General features: G+C 42.1%; 1 protein-coding gene across 1 annotated transcript; it reads right to left on the reverse strand.

Annotated features, from left to right (window-relative positions):
- Positions 1–221: 221 nt before the first annotated feature.
- LOC149225527 (small ribosomal subunit protein uS2y-like) lies at positions 222–21,426 on the reverse strand. The gene is made up of 5 exons (XM_089377119.1): positions 21,062–21,426; positions 1,718–1,980; positions 1,392–1,589; positions 1,071–1,275; positions 222–754 (listed from the first exon to the last, which is right to left on the reverse strand). Exons 1-5 carry the CDS (start codon positions 21,189–21,191, stop codon positions 573–575), a joined length of 978 nt encoding a protein of 325 aa, XP_089233245.1. The 5' UTR covers positions 21,192–21,426; the 3' UTR covers positions 222–572.
- Between the last annotated feature and the right edge of the window lie 631 nt (positions 21,427–22,057).

Genomic DNA, 22,057 nt, shown 5'->3' on the forward strand with positions numbered 1-22,057 from the left:
ACTTTAAGTATCTATGCTAAAGATCCTGAAGAACACACTCAGAAAAATTTACGTTGAAGACTATCTTCCTCATGTAACAAACAAGATCTCTCCTTAAATGGGTTTTGTAGGTATTGTACAAAAGAATGACTGTGCATAAAAAATCCCCAAATCGTGAATAATAAGAAAATTCAGCAAGGAGCAAAAAGCTTGAATTTTTTTAAATCTTGCCAACGCATAAATTTCAGTTACAATCACCAAAAGATAAAAGCTTAATTTCTAAATATGAAACAGTACAGTTAATTTCCAAAAACCTGTTCAATAGAGCAGTGTTTAAAGTAGGATGAGCTAGAACGAATAGCCTAACAATAAGCTAATAAATTAGTGCAAGCCATCTAATATATGTTTCAGCAATGCCATGTATTTGCAACTGCAGTATTGATTTCATAACGCAGTCCAAGTCACAACTGAAGACCACTGACAAAAATTGAGACACGTTTCACAGTACATCAAATATAGAAGTCAAAAAAATTGATATTACTGGAGAGAAAGCAATGTAATTTCAAGGCTTCTTCCCTCCCAAAGATAAACTATTAAGACCAATTTGTGGGTGCAGCAGGAGCAGGTTCCCAACTAGTTGCACCCATTCCAGCTAGAGGTTGTTGCGGAACAGGGGCCGCATCCCACCCTGTAGCTGCCGGTATGGCTGCATCCCACCCTGCAGCTGCTGGTATGGCTGGAGCAGCTGCCATATCCCATGCCACAGCTTCCGGAACTGATCACAGAAACATGGACTCATTAAACACAATTATAATTAGGCCAGTCACTCAGAAGAGATCACCTGTCCAAAATCTCATGCTTTAATTTAAGTTTGAAATTTAAAACTAAAAGATTAACAGTTTCTGAAGAAATGAAGTGCAAACAATATAAAATTTAAAGAATTCAAAGAAAAACAACTTACCAGCTTTTAAAGATTTAAAAATCAAAGGAAAAAATTACTAGCAGCTCTCAAGAGTAACAATAAAAACCAGTAGTATTTAACAGGACTGGAAAATTATAAAAGCCACACTGAGTGACAAAAAGAAACTGACCAGGAGCTGCCATCCAATCAGCACCAGCAACTGGAGGCACAATGCTAGGAACTGCAGGTGCTTCAGATTCCCACTGAGCATCAGCAACCTCTGTAGGCCATTGCTCTGCACCAAGAGTAAAATTAGGAACATACTCGGCTGGAGCAACCTCCTCTTCTTCTCTTTCCTTCGCTTCATCTGCCTCCCTGTAAAAGAATAAGTCAACCTGCAAAAAAGCAGAATAAAAATGAATTTAAGCACCAAGTTATTATAAAATTGTTCATATACAATGATTTGTAAACCATAAATGAAGTATATTCATTGGCCTGGACTTCAGTTTACCATGACATCCCATTTACGACCTGGTACAATTGTCCCTCGCATCTGTAAAACCATCCTTGCTAACATCCAAAACAAACAACCAATGCTGTGCTTGCCCTTGTTATTTGCAGGAATACCAATGTCAACATGTTTCATTGGAGAATCTGTGTCGCAAAAAGCAATAGTGGGAATATTACCAAGGGCTGCTTCTCTTATAGGCTACAAGGCAGAAAAATGATGGTTGTTAGAATAAAGGCTTTAAAAAGTTCAAAATATGAACCAACCTGTAATATGGTTAAAAGTTAGATAATTCAAATCACCAATTAGGCAATTACTTAACCCATTACCTGATGGTCAGTCCTTGGATCAGTAAGAATCAGAAGACGAGGCTCAGAAAATGATGTCTGAAGCTGATTTGTAAATGTTCCAGGTGTATGCCTGCCAGCAATTGCATGAGCTCCAGTAAATTGGGCAAATTTCAGAACTGCTCGCTGACCATATGGCCTTGCAGATTGTACAATTATATCCTGAGGGTTCTCTATTGCTACAATTACTCTTGCAGCAAGCTGCAGCTTTTCCCAAGTCTTACCCAAGTTGATGATAAATATACCTGAAAGCAAAACCACAAATTTGAACATTATATTAGAAGCTTACACAGAAAAGGGCCTAAGTGAATGAACATCCTGCCAAAAACAATTGGGCAATTTATTCAACCAACCTATGAACAAACATCTTATAGACCAGCAAATCACACTGCTATAGCCTTGCTGTCAATTTATACCCTTCCAATACCACTCGTAAATAATTATCCTTGTCAAAGTGGTTCTTGGATGCCTTTCATTTAACTTATCAAAGACTTAGGTACACATATAAGGTCAAAACAAGCATCCAGAGACAGGAATTGAAGTTTCTAACATTTTTCCTGTCACCTAAGATTATTGTCATTCTGGATACATTTTACCTAGTACCCTAGTACCCATTTCCATCAACCCTGGTGGTATAATATATAACCCTAATAACACTGACTAGCATACAACATTGTTGCATATCGACAATATTCACATAATAGGACCATACTCCAGCAGGGTTGCATATAATACAGCACACCAGTGTGAACCCATCACCCTCACAAGCATCCTAACCTCAAAGCCAATAGATACTTAACTTGCAGAACCTTCGGCAATGCCAGTAACAGAAAGTGGAAGCCTGCTAATATCTCAAGCCAACGACTTTGCCACAAGATCTGCTTCAAAATTCACAAAGATTTAGGTGCAAGTTTGCACCTTATAAGCCATCTCTAGAATGCAGAGAGTTTGAATGTGCAAAAAACATAACCATCATTAAATTGAATCGCTACTGTAATATTTTAACAGCTTCACTGTTCATTTATACACTCTTCTGATACCACTTGTAAATAAAGTATCCATGTGAAAAATTAAAATGGATGCTAGATGTCATCCTTTTAACTTATCAATAAATAGGTACACATATATAATCAAACAAGCATCCAGAGACGGGAATTGGAGTTTTAAACATTTTTCCTACCACCTAAAAATACTGTCACATGGCAGGCAGATTTTAAATGGTACACATCCCCCTCAACACTGGTTGTAGTTTAGTTTATAACCCTAAAAACATTTTTGTGTACATCATTGTGGCATGTTGACAATATCTGCACACTTGGAACTTACTCCAGTGAGGTTAGATATAATAATAAGTACAGCACACCAGCTTGACACGCATCAGCCTCGCACGTAAACTAACCACAAAGCGAAACTCCAATGCAGTAGGATATAATAGTAAATACAGAACACCAGTATGACACTCATCAACCTCACAAGTAAACTAACCACAAAGCCAAAAGATAATTAACATAGCAAACGTTGAGCAAGCTGAGTGCATAAGGATGCTAAATTCTCAAGGCAAAGGAATTGCACCTCAAGGAATGCTAAATTCACATAGATTTGAGTGTAAGTTGCACCTTACCCCAGGTGGGCTGAGGAGGAAGGCTACAAGAGGAGCCGTCACATTGCTCCACAGGCAGAGGTGACTTACCCCTCGGTCATAAACGTGGAGTACACTCAGTGTTTATAAGTCTCAAGGCTTGGTGATTAATGCACCCAGCAGACCTTATCGCGGGATCCCTTTGCATGCAGCAGTTTGATAGTAGTCAAATTGGAGTGAAATAATTGAGGTTACAGGCAGTTCTAATGGCACTGCAGGCACACTCCCTAATTGGCAATAATAAACTGGGAAGGCCGATGGGATTTTGCACTGGCATTTCCCCAGATTCTCGCTGGTCTAAGTCTGTTTGTAGCAGAGCCCCACCACGGCTCCTTACATTAGGTTTCCTGAAGGTAGAACAGGGTCTATGCTGGTTAGTAGCATTGAATGTTGGGTCAGGGATTATCCCCAATCGCTGGTGGCTCATCACAATGGTTTGACAGTGCACCCACAGCAGCCAAGGCAGGGTTGGTTGTGGGATCGAGGGAGGTACCTGGGCCAGGTTGCGCACTGCCGCATTCACCGACCAATTCAGAGACCAAACTCCCCTGGACATCAAACAAGAATTGTAGAACTTGGAAGACAGTGTGGTATGTGAACGCAAATGCATGTAGGATCAGTGTTGCAGGAACTGTCCCCCCTCCCCACCAATCAGAAGCTGAAACCACAAACCCTGCAGATTCGTGAGCGAACCGCGGATTGAACCACGCACCCAAATTTCAAAATCACACTTCACTTGGAAAATTGTGGTTCTTGGACCTATGGGAACCATAATGGTTCCTTTTGCGGTTCCGTACGACAAACCATGGTTCCAGCATGGTTTCGCCACGCTTCCCACAGGGTTCCGAAAAGCACTCGCACGGTTTCACGGGGCACTTCTCCTTTATTTTTGAAATTTTGGAACCATTATGTGAGGAACCATGCTTCCCAAAGTTCGAACTTCGAACACTCCTAGGGCGCTCCTTTGATGCTTCCTAGACGCTTCCTAGATGCTCCCTACTGGTAATGTTAAATTCTTAATATCATTTTACTTAAACTTTTAACATTACCATGAAATGACTCGGGATGTTTGAGAGTGGTTCCAACCTCATCAAACTTCATATGGAGAAAATAGAATTTCACATCCCATTCAAAATTCAGCAGACTTAATAGTTTTGAGGATTTCATGATCAATGAAATTGTGGCACATCATTAGATTATATCATGTATGAGGGCATGTGATTGGCATTTAATCAAGAGCACCAAGCCCTATATGTACCCCAGTGTTGGTGTGTTGTTGATTGTTGAACTCCTTTGTCATGGCCTTAGCAAAATCTACCCTTCACTCAAGTCAAAATTATTGATCAAGCATGTTAAGCTTTTTCTACCATATTTTAAGGCTTGGATTAGGCAGTTTGACCATAATTGGGCAATGTTGACTAATATCCCTAGAGAATCAAGGTAGTGGCGATGTCTAGAAAAGAGGAGAAGAATCTAGATTCTAGATGGTTGATGCTTGAATAATTAATCATTAATGTACTATGGATGCCATTTCTATCTTGATTTGTGTACAATATGCACGCTTTGATATATTTTGCAACTAATTTGGCATTCTGGACATTTAAATGCAATGATATATATATATATATAGACACACACAATAGATGCTTTGCTTCTGAGGATTTTTGGAAAATGATGCTTCCAACGCTTCACTTCCAAAAAACGCACCTGCTTCGTGCAGCATTGTGTAGGATCATGAAGTCAATGGATGTCCAACCCTGGGTGTTAAATTTAGGTATGTTCTATGCTTAGGGCAATTTATTTCAATTTTCACAGTTAGCTCAATATCTTTTCCAGATTAGCAATCACATCAGCATTAAAGTAAACTGCAGATAGAACATAAACATAAATCACAGAAGACAAGCCAAGACAAGAGGACACAAGATGTGGCGCTAGCCAGGGACAAACCCCAATGTGGGGAAACCCTTGATCAATTCTTCTTATATGTTCTTCAATAGTTCAGCAGATAGATAGAGAGAGAGAGATAGTACATTTACAACAAAAGTCAATACTTTGACTTATCTAGATAAGAGCAAGATCATCTCTAAGAAGATGATACATGAGATCAATTGAAGACATGTTGCTTCAACTGATTCTCCGAGGTGACTCCTTCACCTATCATCGTGTTGCATCTCGTCATCATGTTGCAACTCACCGTGCTGCACCATGCCAAGATGTGGCACTAGCCATGGACAAACCCCAATGTGGGGAAACCCTTGATCAATTCTTCTTATATGTTCTTCAATAGTTCAGTAGAGAGAGAGAGAGAGATAGTACATTTACAACAAAAGTCAACACTTTGACTTATCTAGATAAGAACAAGATCATCTCTAAGAAGATGATACATGAGATCAATTGAAGACATGTTTCAACTGATTCCCCAAGGTGACTCCTTCACCTATCATCGTGATGGATCTCGTCATCATGTTGCACCTCACCATGCTGCACCATGCTACACCCATCATCGCACTGCTGGACCTCATGACTGTTGCAACTTTTGCTGCACTGTTGTCCCATGTGCCATTGTTGAACCATGTTGTCATACAGCATGTCTCATGTGCTTGCAGCACCATGTTTGCCACAGCTATCCATGTTGTCCATGCTTCCCATGTTGCACCATGCTTGCCATGCTGGTCATGCTTGCCATGCTGCCATGTTGTCCATGCTGCACCATGCTTGCTGTTGTCATGTCACAGTTGTTGTCCCACTTTGCTGCCATGCCATAGCTATTGTCCCACTTTGCAACTGTTGCACAATGTCACTGTTGTCCTATGTCATAGGGTTGTCCCTTCATAGTTGTTGTCACAACATAGTTGTTGTCCATAATGAAATTGTTGTCCCAGCATTCTGGGCAACACCATGTAGCCCAGCTGACCCATATATATTAGCACTGTTGTACTAGTTGCCTTGTTGTCCCATGCATCTATCCATCACTCCACAAACAACCCTCAATTTTGTTGCATGCTACTGTTGATTTCTTGCCTACGGTTCTGTGCATGTACTAGTCTGGTTAGGGCACACCAACTAGCCTAACGTATAGGGAAAATACCCATGTTTGCCTTGTTGTCCTTAAAGGTAACTGTGGCTTGGTTAGGAGGTTCGTTCTAGGTCTCTCGGCCATCCTAACTTCATCTCCCAATTGCTGTTAGCAGTCCCTCATTGCGGCCTGGTTAGGAGGTTCGTTCTAGGTCTGCCCACAAATCAGTCCTATGACTGCAGCTGCCCTTCCAACGGTCCTTTATGGTTGTGGCATGATAACAAGGGAACTCAGCCCCTTCTCCCAATACTTCGGACCCCTCCAAACAGCAGCTCAAACTCCTGCTCAATACGATGTCCACACAGCCCTTCCACACTGTCTAGGGCAACCTCCTAATGTTGTGGCTAGGGCATGGTAATGTCCTCCTTGACTACGTTTTGGTAGGGACCAACGTATAGGGTTGTAGGCTTCCTTCTAGATAGCGTTAGGGCTTCTCTTTCATGACTGCGTCCTCTAGATTAGGGCAGCGTATTCCTTCTTCTTGACTGCGGCTAGGGCAGTCTCTTTTCTTCCAGCATCTAGGGCTTCCACTCCTAGATTTCTCTTCCACTAAAACCCAAGACAAGTGGAGAGAAATCAAGATAGAAGTGTGTGTGAGAAATGACTCTCAAGTCATCTCCTTTTATACTAAAACGTTGAGCACATGAGGGGTTTAATTGGTTGTTGGCCGACCTTGACGAATTGGCTTATAACACAAATAAACTCATAACTCCATGAATACTTATCGGAATCGGATGATCTTTAGATCAATCCTACACCTCTCGATGAGAGGGATCCAAGAAAAATATCGGCTACCATAAGTAAGATGTCCCACATGGAGTTTGGCCCTAGTTGCCAATTTTAACACTCCCTCTCAACTAGGGAGAACTCCATCCGCTGATCTATATGTCCTACTGTACTATCTTTGCCATCAGTGCCCTGCATTGCTCTACTTTGCTCTACTCTGCTCTGCTCTGTTGAGCTCGACTCTGCTGAACCATGAAGAAGAAGAATTGATCGAGAATGTCTCATACCATTCTCTACTGACCTGAAGTCAGTTCCATATGAAGAGAGTGTGTCATACCACTCTTACTGACCCGAAGTCAGTTTCATTGATCCCAGATCAATATCACAAGAGAGTGTCTCAAACCACTCATACTGATCCCAGATCAGTTTCATTGATCCCAGATCAATGGAGGTCATCCTAGCATAAGGAGTATGGTAGATACAACGATGCATCCATCGATAGTACTATTATGGTCCCTAACCCCATTTCCCTGCTCATTGGCTAGATGAGAGGTACTTCCCATGAGTCCCAGACCGCATGGGTAGGATGCCTCGATAGGAGAACCATTCATCCTGTCCCTAAGTCCCCTCGGGGTATCACAGGGGAAGGTTGAGCCATTCACCTCGTACACAGCACACCATTAGGGGAGGGTGAGTCGCATTATGGTCGTGTGTTGCTCCAGTAAGTACCCCAAGCCCCCCGGAGCTCCCAGAGCTCAATGCATGCAACATGCAGGACCCTTATAAGAAGGTCTCTTAATGACTCCAAGTCATTCAGGGAAGTCACAAATTTGACCTCTCCCCGGGGCTTTAGACAAAATGTCTGCGACCTGTACATCAGTCTCAATGCGATGGAGCCTCCTTGCTCGTCAACGTACCATATCCTAGATAAGGTAGTATCTGATGTCTATATGCTGGAGCGGATTCCTCAACAATCGAATCCCCCTTGGTTGACACAGAAGATCACGTGGTATCCATCATGTGTACAAACAACTCAATGAAGAGCTCTCGCAATGAGGTAGCTTCACACAAGGTCATACTCGTAGCTATGTATTCAGTATCAACGATGCTCAAAGAAACCATCTTCTGCTTCCTGCTCATCCAGGATATTGAGCAGAACCCAAAGAGAATCAGCACTCAAAAGTGCTCTTGAGATCCTCCACACTGCCTGCCTAGTCAGCATTCGAACAATCATGCAGCTTCGTATTTCCGACAGTGTATCTCAATCCATGAGAGATTGTGCCCCGAAGACATCTCAGAAGATTCTTGGCACCAATCCAGTGAGGCTCAACCATATATGAGCTCATCATACTAACTAACTGCAAATCATATGTCCGGACGGATGTTCGCCAAGAACATCAACGTGAATGAGTTTATGAAACTCATAGGTATTTCCCAAATCTGGTCCGGCAACACTACCATATAACTTCTGAACGTTAAGATCCTCAAGGTAGTCACGGGCTTGCAGTTTACCGTTCCACATCAGGAATCCAACTCCCTCTTACTTCTGCAAATGAGAGGGTCTGCACCTACCAGAAATAGGTTGTCCTCAGAAGGTGTTGGTATGAGAGGTCTATCATCCACAACCTTCGGGCAATGGTTTGGATCGGCTTTGCTCCTAATGAATCTTTGCTTCATCAAACAGCAATCAATCCTCTCATACTAAGCCCGCGGTGTTTTGCTTCAAGCCATAGAGAGCTTTCTTCCACCTGCACACATAAGATTCCCGATCATGAATCTCAAACCCCTCGAGTTGTTCCAAACCTGTGGACCTGCTACATGAAGGGAATGGTCCCCTTGTAAGATTTTCCTTCGGTACATCTCAGATATGTACCTTCATGCTCTTCTTGAATTCAGGCATCCCTGTCACCATCTGACTCACATCGAGTAGGGCCCCATAATAGACCTCCAGTGTTAGAGATGAGATGTGTCAATTGACATGGTCCCCAATGGACGATCCTGCAACTTGATACAAATTTCCAACCCTAAACCCATGAGTAAAAGCATCTTTGAAAATTCTATTTTCAAACACGTACCTTTCCATCGATGAATGCCACCCTAAAACCTTTGACTTCCATTGCTGAAATGGACACCAGGTTCTTCTTGTGATCAAGTACATAAAAGAGATTTTGTAAATGAATCGAGTTACCCTAATTCAATTGAGGGGTAACATTTCCTACACCCTTTCCGGGATAGGTGGCATTGGCTCCAAGTATAATCCCACGATTGTTTCCATCTCTTACCAAATTCGAGAGAGCACCCTTCTATCCGATGAAGTGCCTTGAAGCACTATAATCAATAAGCCAGATTCCCACAGAATCTAAAGGAGAGGGCCAATACAAGATAACGCTTCTTTATCTTATCAGAAACAACATTTGATTCTTCATACCTGGTGTTCCTTGCTTTCCTTGAAGAGTCGGTTGTTTCCTTGATGACCTGCATTACCTGTTATTTCCTCCGATCATTAAAGATGTCCCTGGAATGATTGTTATCTTCATCAAGAGATGTGTCCCTGCCATTCGGACAGTCCTTCACATAATGGTCGAACTTATTGTAAGCAAGGCATTTACCTTTCCTTTCACCCTGAGATCCAGACTTCCCATTGAAGTGATCTATTGGTAGGCAATCTGTAAAGTTTTGTAGATGTTCTATGCTAAGAGCAATTTCACTTTTCTCACAGCAATCATACAAGTAGATAAGCAAAATGCAGATAGAACATATAAGCAGATCTTACAGAAGACAAATCAGAAACAAGAAAAATGTATGTGTTCGTTTCGGCGATCAACAGGATGCTTCAACCAGCAAAGTCTCCTTTGGTCAGCCAGCCCAGCATGTGTCACAACAACCCTCCAACCAGTAGATGAGTCAACCCAAGTCAGTTCTACAAAAGTCAACGCTGTCCTGAAACTTCTACGAAACCCTAGCAGCAGAAACCCTCTTCGTCCTTCCCACGTGTGGCTGAAATTCGTCCTCCAGGTAGCTCGTACTTTTAGGATGAGAGAGGAAGATGTGAGTTGTGTTGTGTTCAAATTCTCTCCAACTTTTCCTGTATATATATCCATCAATGAGGGTGTGTGACACATCTGTTGGGCATGTGAGCCTACATTACAAAACTGGCTGACCTTGCACATATAATTTATTAAGAATAATAAATTCAAAATATAAGTTCTGCTCATCGGATTAAGACTATTTTTATATGGATTTTACACCTCTCAGAAAGAGGAATCCAACAAAAATATTAGCCTCTTAATCTGAGCATCAGAACATGGAGTTTGGACCTAGTTGTCCAATTTTAACACTCCCTCTCAACTAGGGAGAACTCCATCTATTAGTGCAATTAACATCGTGAGTCATCCCGCCGAAACTTGCTTTGCTGGCTTCTTTATTTCAGAACAGAAGTGGGTCAGTCACAAAGACATTATTCCCCGACTGACATAATCAGTCCAGAGGTCCCAGACCTCACAAATCTTGATCCCAGATCAAGTGGTTGGACCATGCCATCCTAGATAGAGAGTACGGCAATCTCTGATGCGTCCATCAGTCTTTGCTAATAGTCTCTAGCTTTTCCACACCTCATTGGCCAAATGAGAGGTACTTCCCATGAGCCCTGAACTCAATGGGTAGGATGCATACGGGGCACAGATTAAATGAGTGGCGAACCAGCTCAATAATCACAAGGGTGGGGCAGAAGCATTATGAGTGCTTATAGCTCCGAGAAGCTATCCCCAAAGCCCCCCAGAGCTCCCAGAGCTCATCGTCCAACAGGACCCACATCATAGGGTCTTTCCACGACACCAAGACTCTCACGGAAGGTTAGGAACTTGACCTTCCCCAGGGGCTTAGTGAGAATATCTGCGACCTGCTCATCAGTTCCTATATGATCGAGCCTTACGGCGCCTCGCTGTACCATATCCCGGATAAAGTGGTACCTGATATCAATATGCTTGGATCGGTCGTGGAACACAGGATTCTCAGTCATACGAATCCCACTCTGATTATCACAGAGTATTACAGTGGTATCTAGCACATGTTGGAACAGCTCACTAAAGAGCTTCCTCAACCAAACTGCTTCACAACAGGCCATACTAGCAGCAATGTATTCGGCCTCCGCGGTGCTCAAAGCCACCGACTTCTGCTTCGTGCTCATCCATGAGATCGAAGCAGAACCAAGATTGAAACAGCATCCAGATGTGCTCTTACGATCCACCACACTGCCAGCCCAATCGGCATCAGTATATCCCCGGAGTATCACACTCCTGGCAGTGTATCTCAGCCCATGGTTTATCGTGCCCCGAAGATATCTCAAAAGATTCTTGGCACCAACCCAGTGAAAATGATGAGGCTCAACCATCTGTTGACTCAAAGTATTCACTACAAAACATATGTCCGGACGGGTGTCCACTAAGAACATCAAAGCTCCTATGAGTTGACGATACTCAGTAGGATTGGCCAAGATAGGCCCTGCAGCGCTGCCACTCAACTTCTTAAAATTGAGTTCCATTGGTGTCGACACGGACTTACAGTCCACCATCCCAAATCTTTCCAGAAGCTTCACAATATACTTTCCTTGAGAAAGGAAAATCTCTCCAGGTCTCTGCCAGACCTCCAGGCCTAGGAAATAGTGCATCAGTCCTAGGTCTTTCATCTCGAACTCAGCAGCAAGCTCCCTCTTACATTGATGAATGAGAGGGTCATCACCTGTCAGGAAGAGGTCGTCCACATACAGCACTAGAATGAGAGGCTTTCCTTCCTCAACCTTAAAGTAAAGGTTTGGATCAGCATTGCTTCGAGTGAAGCCCAGCTTCATCAAGTAACTATCCATCCTCTCATACCAAGCTCTGGGTGCTTGCTTTAACCCATAGAGGGCTTTCTTCAACCTGCAGACATAAGTGTCTCGATCTTGAACTTCAAATCCCAGAGGTTGTTCTACATACACCTCTTCCTTTATTGCACCATGCAGAAAAGCGGTCTTGACATCCATCTGATGAAGACTCCATCCTTGCGTAGCAGCAAGGGTTATGATGGATCGGATGGTGGTATATCGAGCCACAGGTGCAAATATATCGTCATAGTCAATTCCTTCCTTTTGAGAGAAGCCACGGGCAACAAATCTTGCCTTAAACTTTTCAGCGCTCCCATCAGATCCATGTTTAATCTTGTAGAGCCATTTAGCGGTGACAACAGATTTGTCCTTCGGTTTCGGGACCACATCCCAGACATCATTCTTCATAATAGCCTCATATTCTTCATGCATAGCATCCTTCCAGACTTGATGCTTGATGGCTTCCTCAAAAGATCCAGGTTCAGATTGTATAATAGTACTCATGGCAGCTAGATACCCTTGGTATCTACACGGCTTCTTGCTTTCTCGAAATGTTCCCCTTGGGGCAGCATGACCCTCAGCATCTTCGAGGGTGTCCCTGAGCCATGATGGCCTCTTTCATAGAGAAGGGGAAGGATCAATAGGGTCCATTTGCCCTTCAACATCAGGCATAGTCTCATCCTGGGGTTCTTCCAGATTTCCAGGTCTTTCTTCATGGTTTTCTTTAGATCTAGGAAGATCTACTACTTTCTTCAGGGAGGCATCTTCGTCAAAAGGGACATCATGGCTTATCTCTACTTCCCTTTGACCAGGTACATAGACTCTATATGCCTTAGAAGTCTCACTGTAGCCCACAAACATTCCTTTCTTCCCAGTAGCATCCAGCTTACTTCTCTTTTCTTTCGGCACATGAAAATAGACAGGACATCCAAAAATTCTAAAATGTGAGACATCAGGTTTCTTACCAGAGAAAACCTCTTCGGGAGTTTTGGAGTCCAAAGCGGAATGAGGGCATCGGTTTTGAATGTACACAGCAGTATTTGCAGCTTCTCCCCACAGAAACTTTGGAAGACCCTGGTCACATAGCATGGCACGGGCAGCTTCCACAATAGTCCTATTCTTGCGTTCAGCAACACCATTCTGCTCAGGAGTATATGCAGTGGTAGTCTCCCTCTTAATGCCAGCTTCTCTGCAAAAGTCTTTGAACTCATTTGACTCATATTCAGTGCCATTGTCAGTCCTCAAAATCTTGTTCTTCTTTCCGGTCATATTTTCCACCGAGGCTTTGAAGGTACGGAACCACATGAAAGCCTCATCCTTCTTCTTCAAGAAGTATATCCAGGTTTTGCGAGAGAAGTCATCAGTAAATGTCATATAGTAAGAACATCCCCCCAAGGATGAGATCAGTTGTGTGGGGAAACCCTTGATCAATTCTTCTTTTATCTTCAAAGTGCAGCAGAGAAAGAGAGAGAGTGTACATTTACAACAGAAGTCAACACTTTGACTTGTCTAGATCTGAGCATAGATCATCTCATATAACGATGAGATCAGTTGAAGACATTCTGCTTCAACTGATCCTCCAAGGTGACTCCTTCACCTATCATCATCCTACATCAGGTTCTCAAGCTGCACCACTGCATATGCATCATGCATCATCATGCTGCTCTTGATCTCATGCATCACTAAGGTTGTTGAAGTAGAACGTCCTCTCATAGTGGTCATGTGATGGTACCAAGCTGAGGTCACTCTAATAGTACCGAATCTTGTGGTCACTGAGTTTATCTCTACAATGGCACTGAACCTCTCCTTCTGCAATAACACCGAAACTGAAATTACAACACCGAATTGAAGTCACTGTCCTTTGTGGTAGCACCGAGACTTTTTCTTGAGATAGTAACAAGACCTTGTCCCTGAGATAGCACCGAAATCCTTTACTGAGATTTCACCGAGACTGTATTTCAGGACTGTTGTGTGAGATAACTCAGTCCCTTCATTCGAGATTTTCATCCAACCGAGATCCTTACCCTTGTCACTTCTTGTAATTCAGATCACTGTTTGCAATAGATACGTTACTGGATTATCTTCATACTGTTATTCAATATACTTAAACATCTATAGAAGAACCACCAAGATCTGGTGTCAAGACTGCTTCTTCTCATAAACAACGTTGGATTTTACCACGCTGTCACCTACAGTTACGTGGCATTAACACGGATCCCATGCTGTAGTATAACTGCTTTATAATAGATCAACTACAGGTATATCGTTGGAGGTCGAGGGTATTCATTCATGGTGACTGCGTCCTTATGCCGAGATCATTTAATACACGCTGCCTGATCTATGTTGCCAGATCCCACGCTGCCAGATCAACGAACGTTACAGGATGCCGAGAGTGTCATGACTGCACCATGGTGCAGTCAATACCTTGCTGCGGATGCGGCTCCCTTATGCGAAGATTCTCCATTGCTGCGTATAATGACAGCGTATAGATTTGCTGCGTATGCGTATAAGGTGACAACGTATAGTTTCCATAACTGCGTATAAGGTGACAGCGTATAGACTTGCTGCGTATGCGTATAAGGTGACAACGTATAGTGTCCATAACTGCGTATAAGGTGACAGCGTATAGACTGTCCATAACTGAGCGTATAGATGTCCACGCTGTGTGTATAGTTTCCTTAATTTCGTATGCGTATCATGACAGCGTATAGTGTTGTGCATACATAACGTCTTCTCCTTTACAGCGTTTAGGGACGTGGCTGAAGTTTAGGGCTACGTGAACCTTCACACTGCGTATTGGCTTGGCAGCTACAGGTCTCCTTTCAACTGCGGCCAGATCTCCTATGAATTCTTCTATGCTTGATGACTGCGGCTCTTCTTCCTCCATTGACTACGTGAACAAGTCTGCGTTTAGGCTGCTACAGGCAGCGTATAAAGGCTTCTTGTGCAGCGTAACAATGCCTCCCTTGACTGCGTTCAGATCTCTGCGGCTAGGGCAATGTACAGCAGCTAGGGCATCACTTGAAGACTAGCGTATCACTCATGGTGTCTCTCTCCTTCACCAAAAACCCAGACGTGGAGAGGAGGAGACTACACATGAAGAGGTTGTGCTTATGACTCCAAGTGATGACTTCCAGCTTAGAGGAATCCATTTTCTTCGATGATGATTGCTATAGATAGAGTTTGTCTTCACCTCAGCTCTGATACCATGTAAAGTTTTGTAGATGTTCTATGCTAAGAGCAATTTCACTTTTCTCACAGCAATCATACAAGTAGATAAGCAAAATGCAGATAGAACATATAAGCAGATCTTACAGAAGACAAATCAGAAACAAGAAAAATGTATGTGTTCGTTTCGGCGGTCAACAGGATGCTTCAACCAGCAAAGTCTCCTTTGGTCAGCCAGCCCAGCATGTGTCACAACAACCCTCCAACCAGTAGATGAGTCAACCCAAGTCAGTTCTACAAAAGTCAACGCTGTCCTGAAACTTCTACGAAACCCTAGTAGCAGAAACCCTCTTCGTCCTTCCCACGTGTGGCTGAAATTCGTCCTCCAGGTAGCTCGTACTTTTAGGATGAGAGAGGAAGATGTGAGTTGTGTTGTGTTCAAATTCTCTCCAACTTTTCCTGTATATATATCCATCAATGAGGGTGTGTGACACATCTGTTGGGCATGTGAGCCTACATTACAAAACTGGCTGACCTTGCACATATAATTTATTAAGAATAATAAATTCAAAATATAAGTTCTGCTCATCGGATTAAGACTATTTTTATATGGATTTTACACCTCTCAGAAAGAGGAATCCAACAAAAATATTAGCCTCTTAATCTGAGCATCAGAACATGGAGTTTGGACCTAGTTGTCCAATTTTAACACAATCAGAAGCTTCCGCTGCACCATTATGATAATATACTCTGCTTCGACTTCACCCTTGGTGAATTTGAAGAGGGATGAAGAATCCATTGATCCTTTTGTCCTTTCCCAACTGTCTTCGGTGATTGCTCTTTCACTCTTGCTTGAGGTTTGTCTTCACCTTAACTCTGATACCATGTTAAATTTAGGTATGTTTTATGCTTAGAGCAAATTATTTCAATTTTCACAGTTAGCTCAATATCTTTTCCAGATTAGCAATCACATCAGCATTAAAGTAAACTGCAGATAGAACATAAACATAAATCGCAGAAGACAAGCCAAGACAAGAGGACACAAGATGTGGCGCTAACTAGGGACAAACCCCAATGTGGGGAAACCCTTGATGAATTCTTCTTATATGTTCTTCAATAGTTCAGCAAAGAGAGAGAGAGAGATAGAGAGATAGTACATTTACAACAGAAGTCAACACTTTGACTTATCTAGATAAGAGCATAGATCATCTCTAAGATGATGATACATGAGATCAATTGAAGACATGTTGCTTCAACTGATTTTCCAAGGTGACTCCTTCACCTATCATCATGCTGCATCCCGTCATCATGTTGCACCTCACCGTGCTGCACCATGCTGCACCCATCATCACACTGCTGGACCTCATGACTGCTACACATTTTGCTGCATTGTTGTCCCATATGCCATTGTTGAACCATGTTGTCATACAGCATGTCTCATGTGCTTGCAGCACCATGCTTGCCACAGCTATCCATGTTATTCATGCTTCCCATGCTGCACCATGCTTGCCATGCTAGTCATGCTTGCCATGCTGCCATGTTGTCTTGCCATGCTGCACCATGCTCGCTGTTATCCATGCTTGTTGTTGTCATGTCACAACTGATGTCACACTTTATTGCCATGCCATAGTCGTTGTCCCGATTTGCAGCTACTGCACAATGTCACTGTTGTGATATGCTTCCCATGCTGCACCATGCTTGCCATGCTGCCATGTTGTCCATGCTTGCCATGCTAGACCATGCTTGCCATGCTGCACCATGCTTGCTGCTATCCATGCTTCTTGTTGTCATGTCACAGCTGATGTCACACTTTGTTGCCATGCCATAGTTGTTGTCCCACTTTGCAACTGCTGCACAATGTCACTGTTGTCCTATGTCATAGGGTTGTCCCTTCATAGTTGTTGTCCATAATGACATTGTTGTCCCATCATTGCGTTGTCCCAACATTCTGGGCAACACCATGTAGCCCAACTAACCCATACATATTAGCATTGTTATACTAGTTGCCTTGTTTTCCCATGCATCTATCCATCAGTCCACAAACAACCCTCAATTCTGCTGCATGCTACCGCTGATTTCTTGTCTAGGGTTCTGTGCATGTACTAGTCTGGTTAGGGCACACCAACTAGCCTAACGTATAGGGAAAAAACCCCTGTTTGCCTTATTGTCCTTAGAGGTGACTGCGACCTGGTTAGGAGGTATGTTCTAGGTCTCTTGGCCATCCAAACTTCATCTCCCAATTGCTGTTAGCAGTCCCTCACTGCGGCCCTATAAATGTGTCACTAAAACCTCCCACAAATCAGTCCTATGACTGCGGCTGCCCTTCCAATAGTCCTTTATGGCTGCGGCATGATAACAAGGGAACTCAACCCCTTCTCCAACACTTCGGACCCCTCCAAACAGCAGCTAAGACTCCTGCTCAATACGATGTCCACACAGCCCTTCCATGCTGTCTAGGGTAGCCTCCTAATGTTGTGGCTAGGGCATGGTAATGTCCTCCTTGACTACGTTTTGGTAGGGACCAGCGTATAGGGTTGTAGGCTTCCTTCTAGATAGCATTAGGGCTTCTCTTTCATGACTGTGTCCTCTAGATTAGGGAAGCAGTATTCCTTCTTCTTGATTGCGACTAGGGTAGCCACTTTTCTTCCAGCTTCTAAGGCTTCCACTCCTAGATTTCTCTTCCACTAAAACCCAAGACAAGTGGAGAGAAATCAAGATAGAAATGTGTGTGAGAAATGACTCTCAAGTCATCTCCTTTTATACTAAAACATTGAGCACATGTGGGGTTTATTTGGTTGCTGGCCGACCTTGACAAATTGGCTTATAACACAAATAAATTCATAACTCCATGAATACTTATTGGAATCGGATGATCTTTAGATCAATCCTACACCTCTCGATGAGAGGGATCCAAGAAAAATATCAGCTACCATAAGTAAGATGACCCACATGGAGTTTGGCCCTAGTTGCCAATTTTAACACTAGGCACACTCATGGCAGGAAAAATCAATACTTGCTAACCATAGACTTGTATTGGAGGATGAGATCCTCGTTGGCTCGAGTTTTGATGGACAAGCAAGATGCCAAGAATGAAATCCTATTGACTCTAGATGAGATGGGGAAAGGGCAAGCTGACTTGAAGGATGCAATAGCTAGGCTGGAAGCTGATATCATCAACTCTGCAGGTCCCAGCGGCATCAAATCTTCGAAGCGAAGCCCCATTGACATCGCTACTTCCTCCGCCTCTTAACACCTTTGTTTATGTTCTTGTATGTGTTTCCATGGTTTACAGTTGACAAAAAGGCTTACAGTCAAAGTTGTCCAAACTTTAGTTTTGTTGATGTTAGCTATCTAGGTGTTTTCTTCTTCAATCAAGTTCTTTCTCTAATGAATATTAGACAGAGGCTCTGCCATTTTGTCAATGGTCCGGTTTCCCTAGTGGCAGACCACTGACAGGCAGAGCTAGGTACTGCATGTAAAATTTATTTCCAATAATAGAACTAACAAAAAAAGTGTAAGTTGCAATTCTAATCCATTTTAGGAATGTAGAAAGTTTGCATGTGCAATAAACACACATATGCCCACACTAAGAATCGAGTAGAGTAGCCATGAGTACACACCTATGCCCACACTAAGAATCGAGTAGAGTAGCCATGAGTACACACCTATGCCCACACTTGGACTCGAGAGAGTAGTCATGAGAATGAGATTAACAAAGCTTTATCTCCATACTGTGACTGGGAAATTTGAGTCTTTTGTATGATATATCAAGCTCTTAAACTACACCTTACACCTCAATACTACCACTTCGCTGCCAATCAAATCCTATAGACTATAAGACCTTAGACAAAATCTTACGCCTTAATACTACCACTTGACTTCCTATTCAAACCTAAAGACTGAAGCAGGTGGCAGCCAACATGGAAATTAACAGAAGCATGTTTCCTCTCTTATCATGAACATAACCATCGATTGACCAAGATGCTTTGAGTAAAAGAAAATCACCCCAACGAACAGACAACTCCATAGTATGATCAGTCTCCTATCATGAACATAACCATCGACTGAACAACATGCTTTTAGTAGAATAAAATCACCCCACAACAAACAGACAACTCCATAGTATTAGTAATTCTTCGAACTCTTTATTTTCCAGCTAAATGCATTTGTCTGATCTTTAAAATCCCACGCCATATTTTAAAGTGAATGTCTCTAGAGTCTAGATAGGGAATTTGTTATCAACTTCTACGTTGTTTGAACATGATCCGCATTATCCATTTTTTGTGGTGTTTGAAGGCGAAAAGCAGTTATAATATGCCTTCTTTTAAGAACATTAGCAACCCTCTTTGTGACTCAGCATATTTATAGCAAGAAGATTTAGCGGTCCCCATGATCCATATGCTGAACTCCCTTGTAGGCTTTCTACTAAACTTTTACCTCACCCGCCATTCATTATGTCCACTGTTTATAAATCCCTGTAAAAGCCTAATGGCAGCTCTTTCTTTTTTGAAATGTTCAACATGTGTTGTTATCCTTAAACAACCTCTACTGTATTAATTTTCTCTGTGAGTAGAAAACCCCACATTCATTTTCGCTGCTGCACCCACCCATAGTGAATTGCATAATCTATCTTCCATTAGTTGGAGGCACCAACCCAATTGAACAAGGGTTTCTGTCATAAAGGGCCATATAGCTCAGCGGTAAAGCAGCCAACCAGAGGAAGGATAGGTTGTGGATCTGATACCTCGTCTGTCCAATTTTCAACAAGGTATCAGGAAGAGGTTTGTATGTTGAGTAGTGTTGGCAAGGAGGCCTGAGCCTAACTGTGGCTTGGCAGGGAGTGTTCAAGATAGAAATTCAAAACTTGAAATTCAACTAGAGCGGACACCCAGAGCAGCCCTCCCTACATTGTGACCAAATCCTGACTCGTTCAATATGCTATTGTATGTAGCTCATTTCGCTTATTGTCCTGAAGTTGCTAATATTTATAATCTTCTTCCTCCTAGGCAATTTATCAAGCTGCAAAGTGAACTAGGGATTTAGACGTCAATTTCTTAGGCCTTTTATTGGCAATTAATTGACACAAATATGATCTCCATAAACAGGGCCATAAAGGCCCAAATCCACAGTTTCCACAGTTGAATGTAGTGTAACATGAGCACATGGACACAATATCATTCCACTTTGACAGTCAAAAGGATCCGCTTCCTGTAAATTGACATAACTATCCAGCAACATAAAAGACGCAACTGCATTTCACCTAGACAGCCAAACCTTCCTGACAATTGAAAGAGGTAATCACAAAACGCAAACAAAATTCCACTCCGTTTAAACAGTCAAACAGATTTGATTTCTGTCAACTGGCGGAAATACTCAACAACAGCAAGTGGGCTACTACGTGACCAACTGATACCTTCAGTATTCAATTAGCAGAGAATACAACACTCCAACCCAGCTAAACCATATATACAAGCAGCATCGTAACAACATTAGTCAAATGCTGTTAATTCAAATAAACGTACAGGTTGCCAAAATCTTCCGATCATGTAAATCTACGGCATTTTCGGTCTTAAAAACATCCTTAATAACAATCACCCATTCATCGAAAACCTCCATAACATAAAATGTTCTCAAAATATCCACTTGCCACCAAACCAAAAAAAAAAAAAAAAAATTACTTATAAATACCAAAAGCCCCACGATCCTTATAGTTTCGAGACAACAACAAACAAATTAATGCTTAGTAAGAAATCCGTATTCGTATAGTCTTAACAAATAAAATCCCGTGAAACAGAAGCCCTGTACAAGTATAAAGCCATCAACAAACGGACCTTTTCATTTTCTGTCAGAGCTTACCATCTGAGCGTCTCTTGTAAACGTAACGCTCCATCTGAAAATCGCAGTTTTTAGTGCCGAGGTGAACATCTGCTGCCAGCATCATTTGAATGTCTGCTTCTTTCTGAGATAAAACCCCCTTGGTACCCATTTCTTCTCTGCAACAGAATCTGAGCTCTGTAACAGATCTACTAGCGGAATCTGTCCTCGTATGGATGATACTCCGACACCGCTGTAACGATGGGCTGTATGCGGCCTTGTGCTAACAAACGCCGATCGCGTTTCACCCAAACCCTTACTGGATTAAACCCTAGCAATAATCACTTGTTCGAGTTGGTCACAAGTGAACCTGGTTTAAGAGACCACTTGCGGTTTGGTCGAGTATAAAGTTCGACTATTAAACAATTCATTATATTGATGATTATTTTCATCTTCATTCACAATTAAAATATGACAAGGGTATTAGTTTGGGTATTAGTTGCAATGCAGTGTAGTATTTGTTTTTACTATTAATTAATTGATTAAATGTGTTATATGATCAAAATTTTCTACTTAATAAAAGCTTTTCGTACAATGAAAGTTATATGTATAAAGTTTTTTGCATAATGAAAACTCATTGCACAAACAAATACAAGTGTGTTGCGATGTTTCTAATTTTTGTATGTATTTTTTTCTTCACATTTCTTCCGCATTATTATTATTACATATTATTGATAATATTTTAATACTTAATAATTCATATTTTCGTATTTCATATATCGTTAATTAATTGATTAAAAGTTGTATGGAATGTGGAGAAAACTCCGTACAATGAAAGCTCTCCACACAAAACATTTTGCATAATAAAAACTCTTCGCACAGTGAAAGCTCCCAGCACAATGAAAGCTCTCCGCACAAAACTCTCTACATGATGAATTGTCCAACATTAGATGAAATTTGTTAATAACAATTACAAGTGTGGGGCGATGTTTCGCAGTTATGCATGCAGTCTTTGTCCCTATAGTTCTCCTCCATCAT

Source organism: Pinus tabuliformis, chromosome J (assembly GCF_031772625.1).
Source record: "Pinus tabuliformis cultivar Carrire ecotype Pingquan chromosome J, CPIR1, whole genome shotgun sequence".
Taxonomy (NCBI): Eukaryota; Viridiplantae; Streptophyta; class Pinopsida; order Pinales; family Pinaceae; genus Pinus; species Pinus tabuliformis.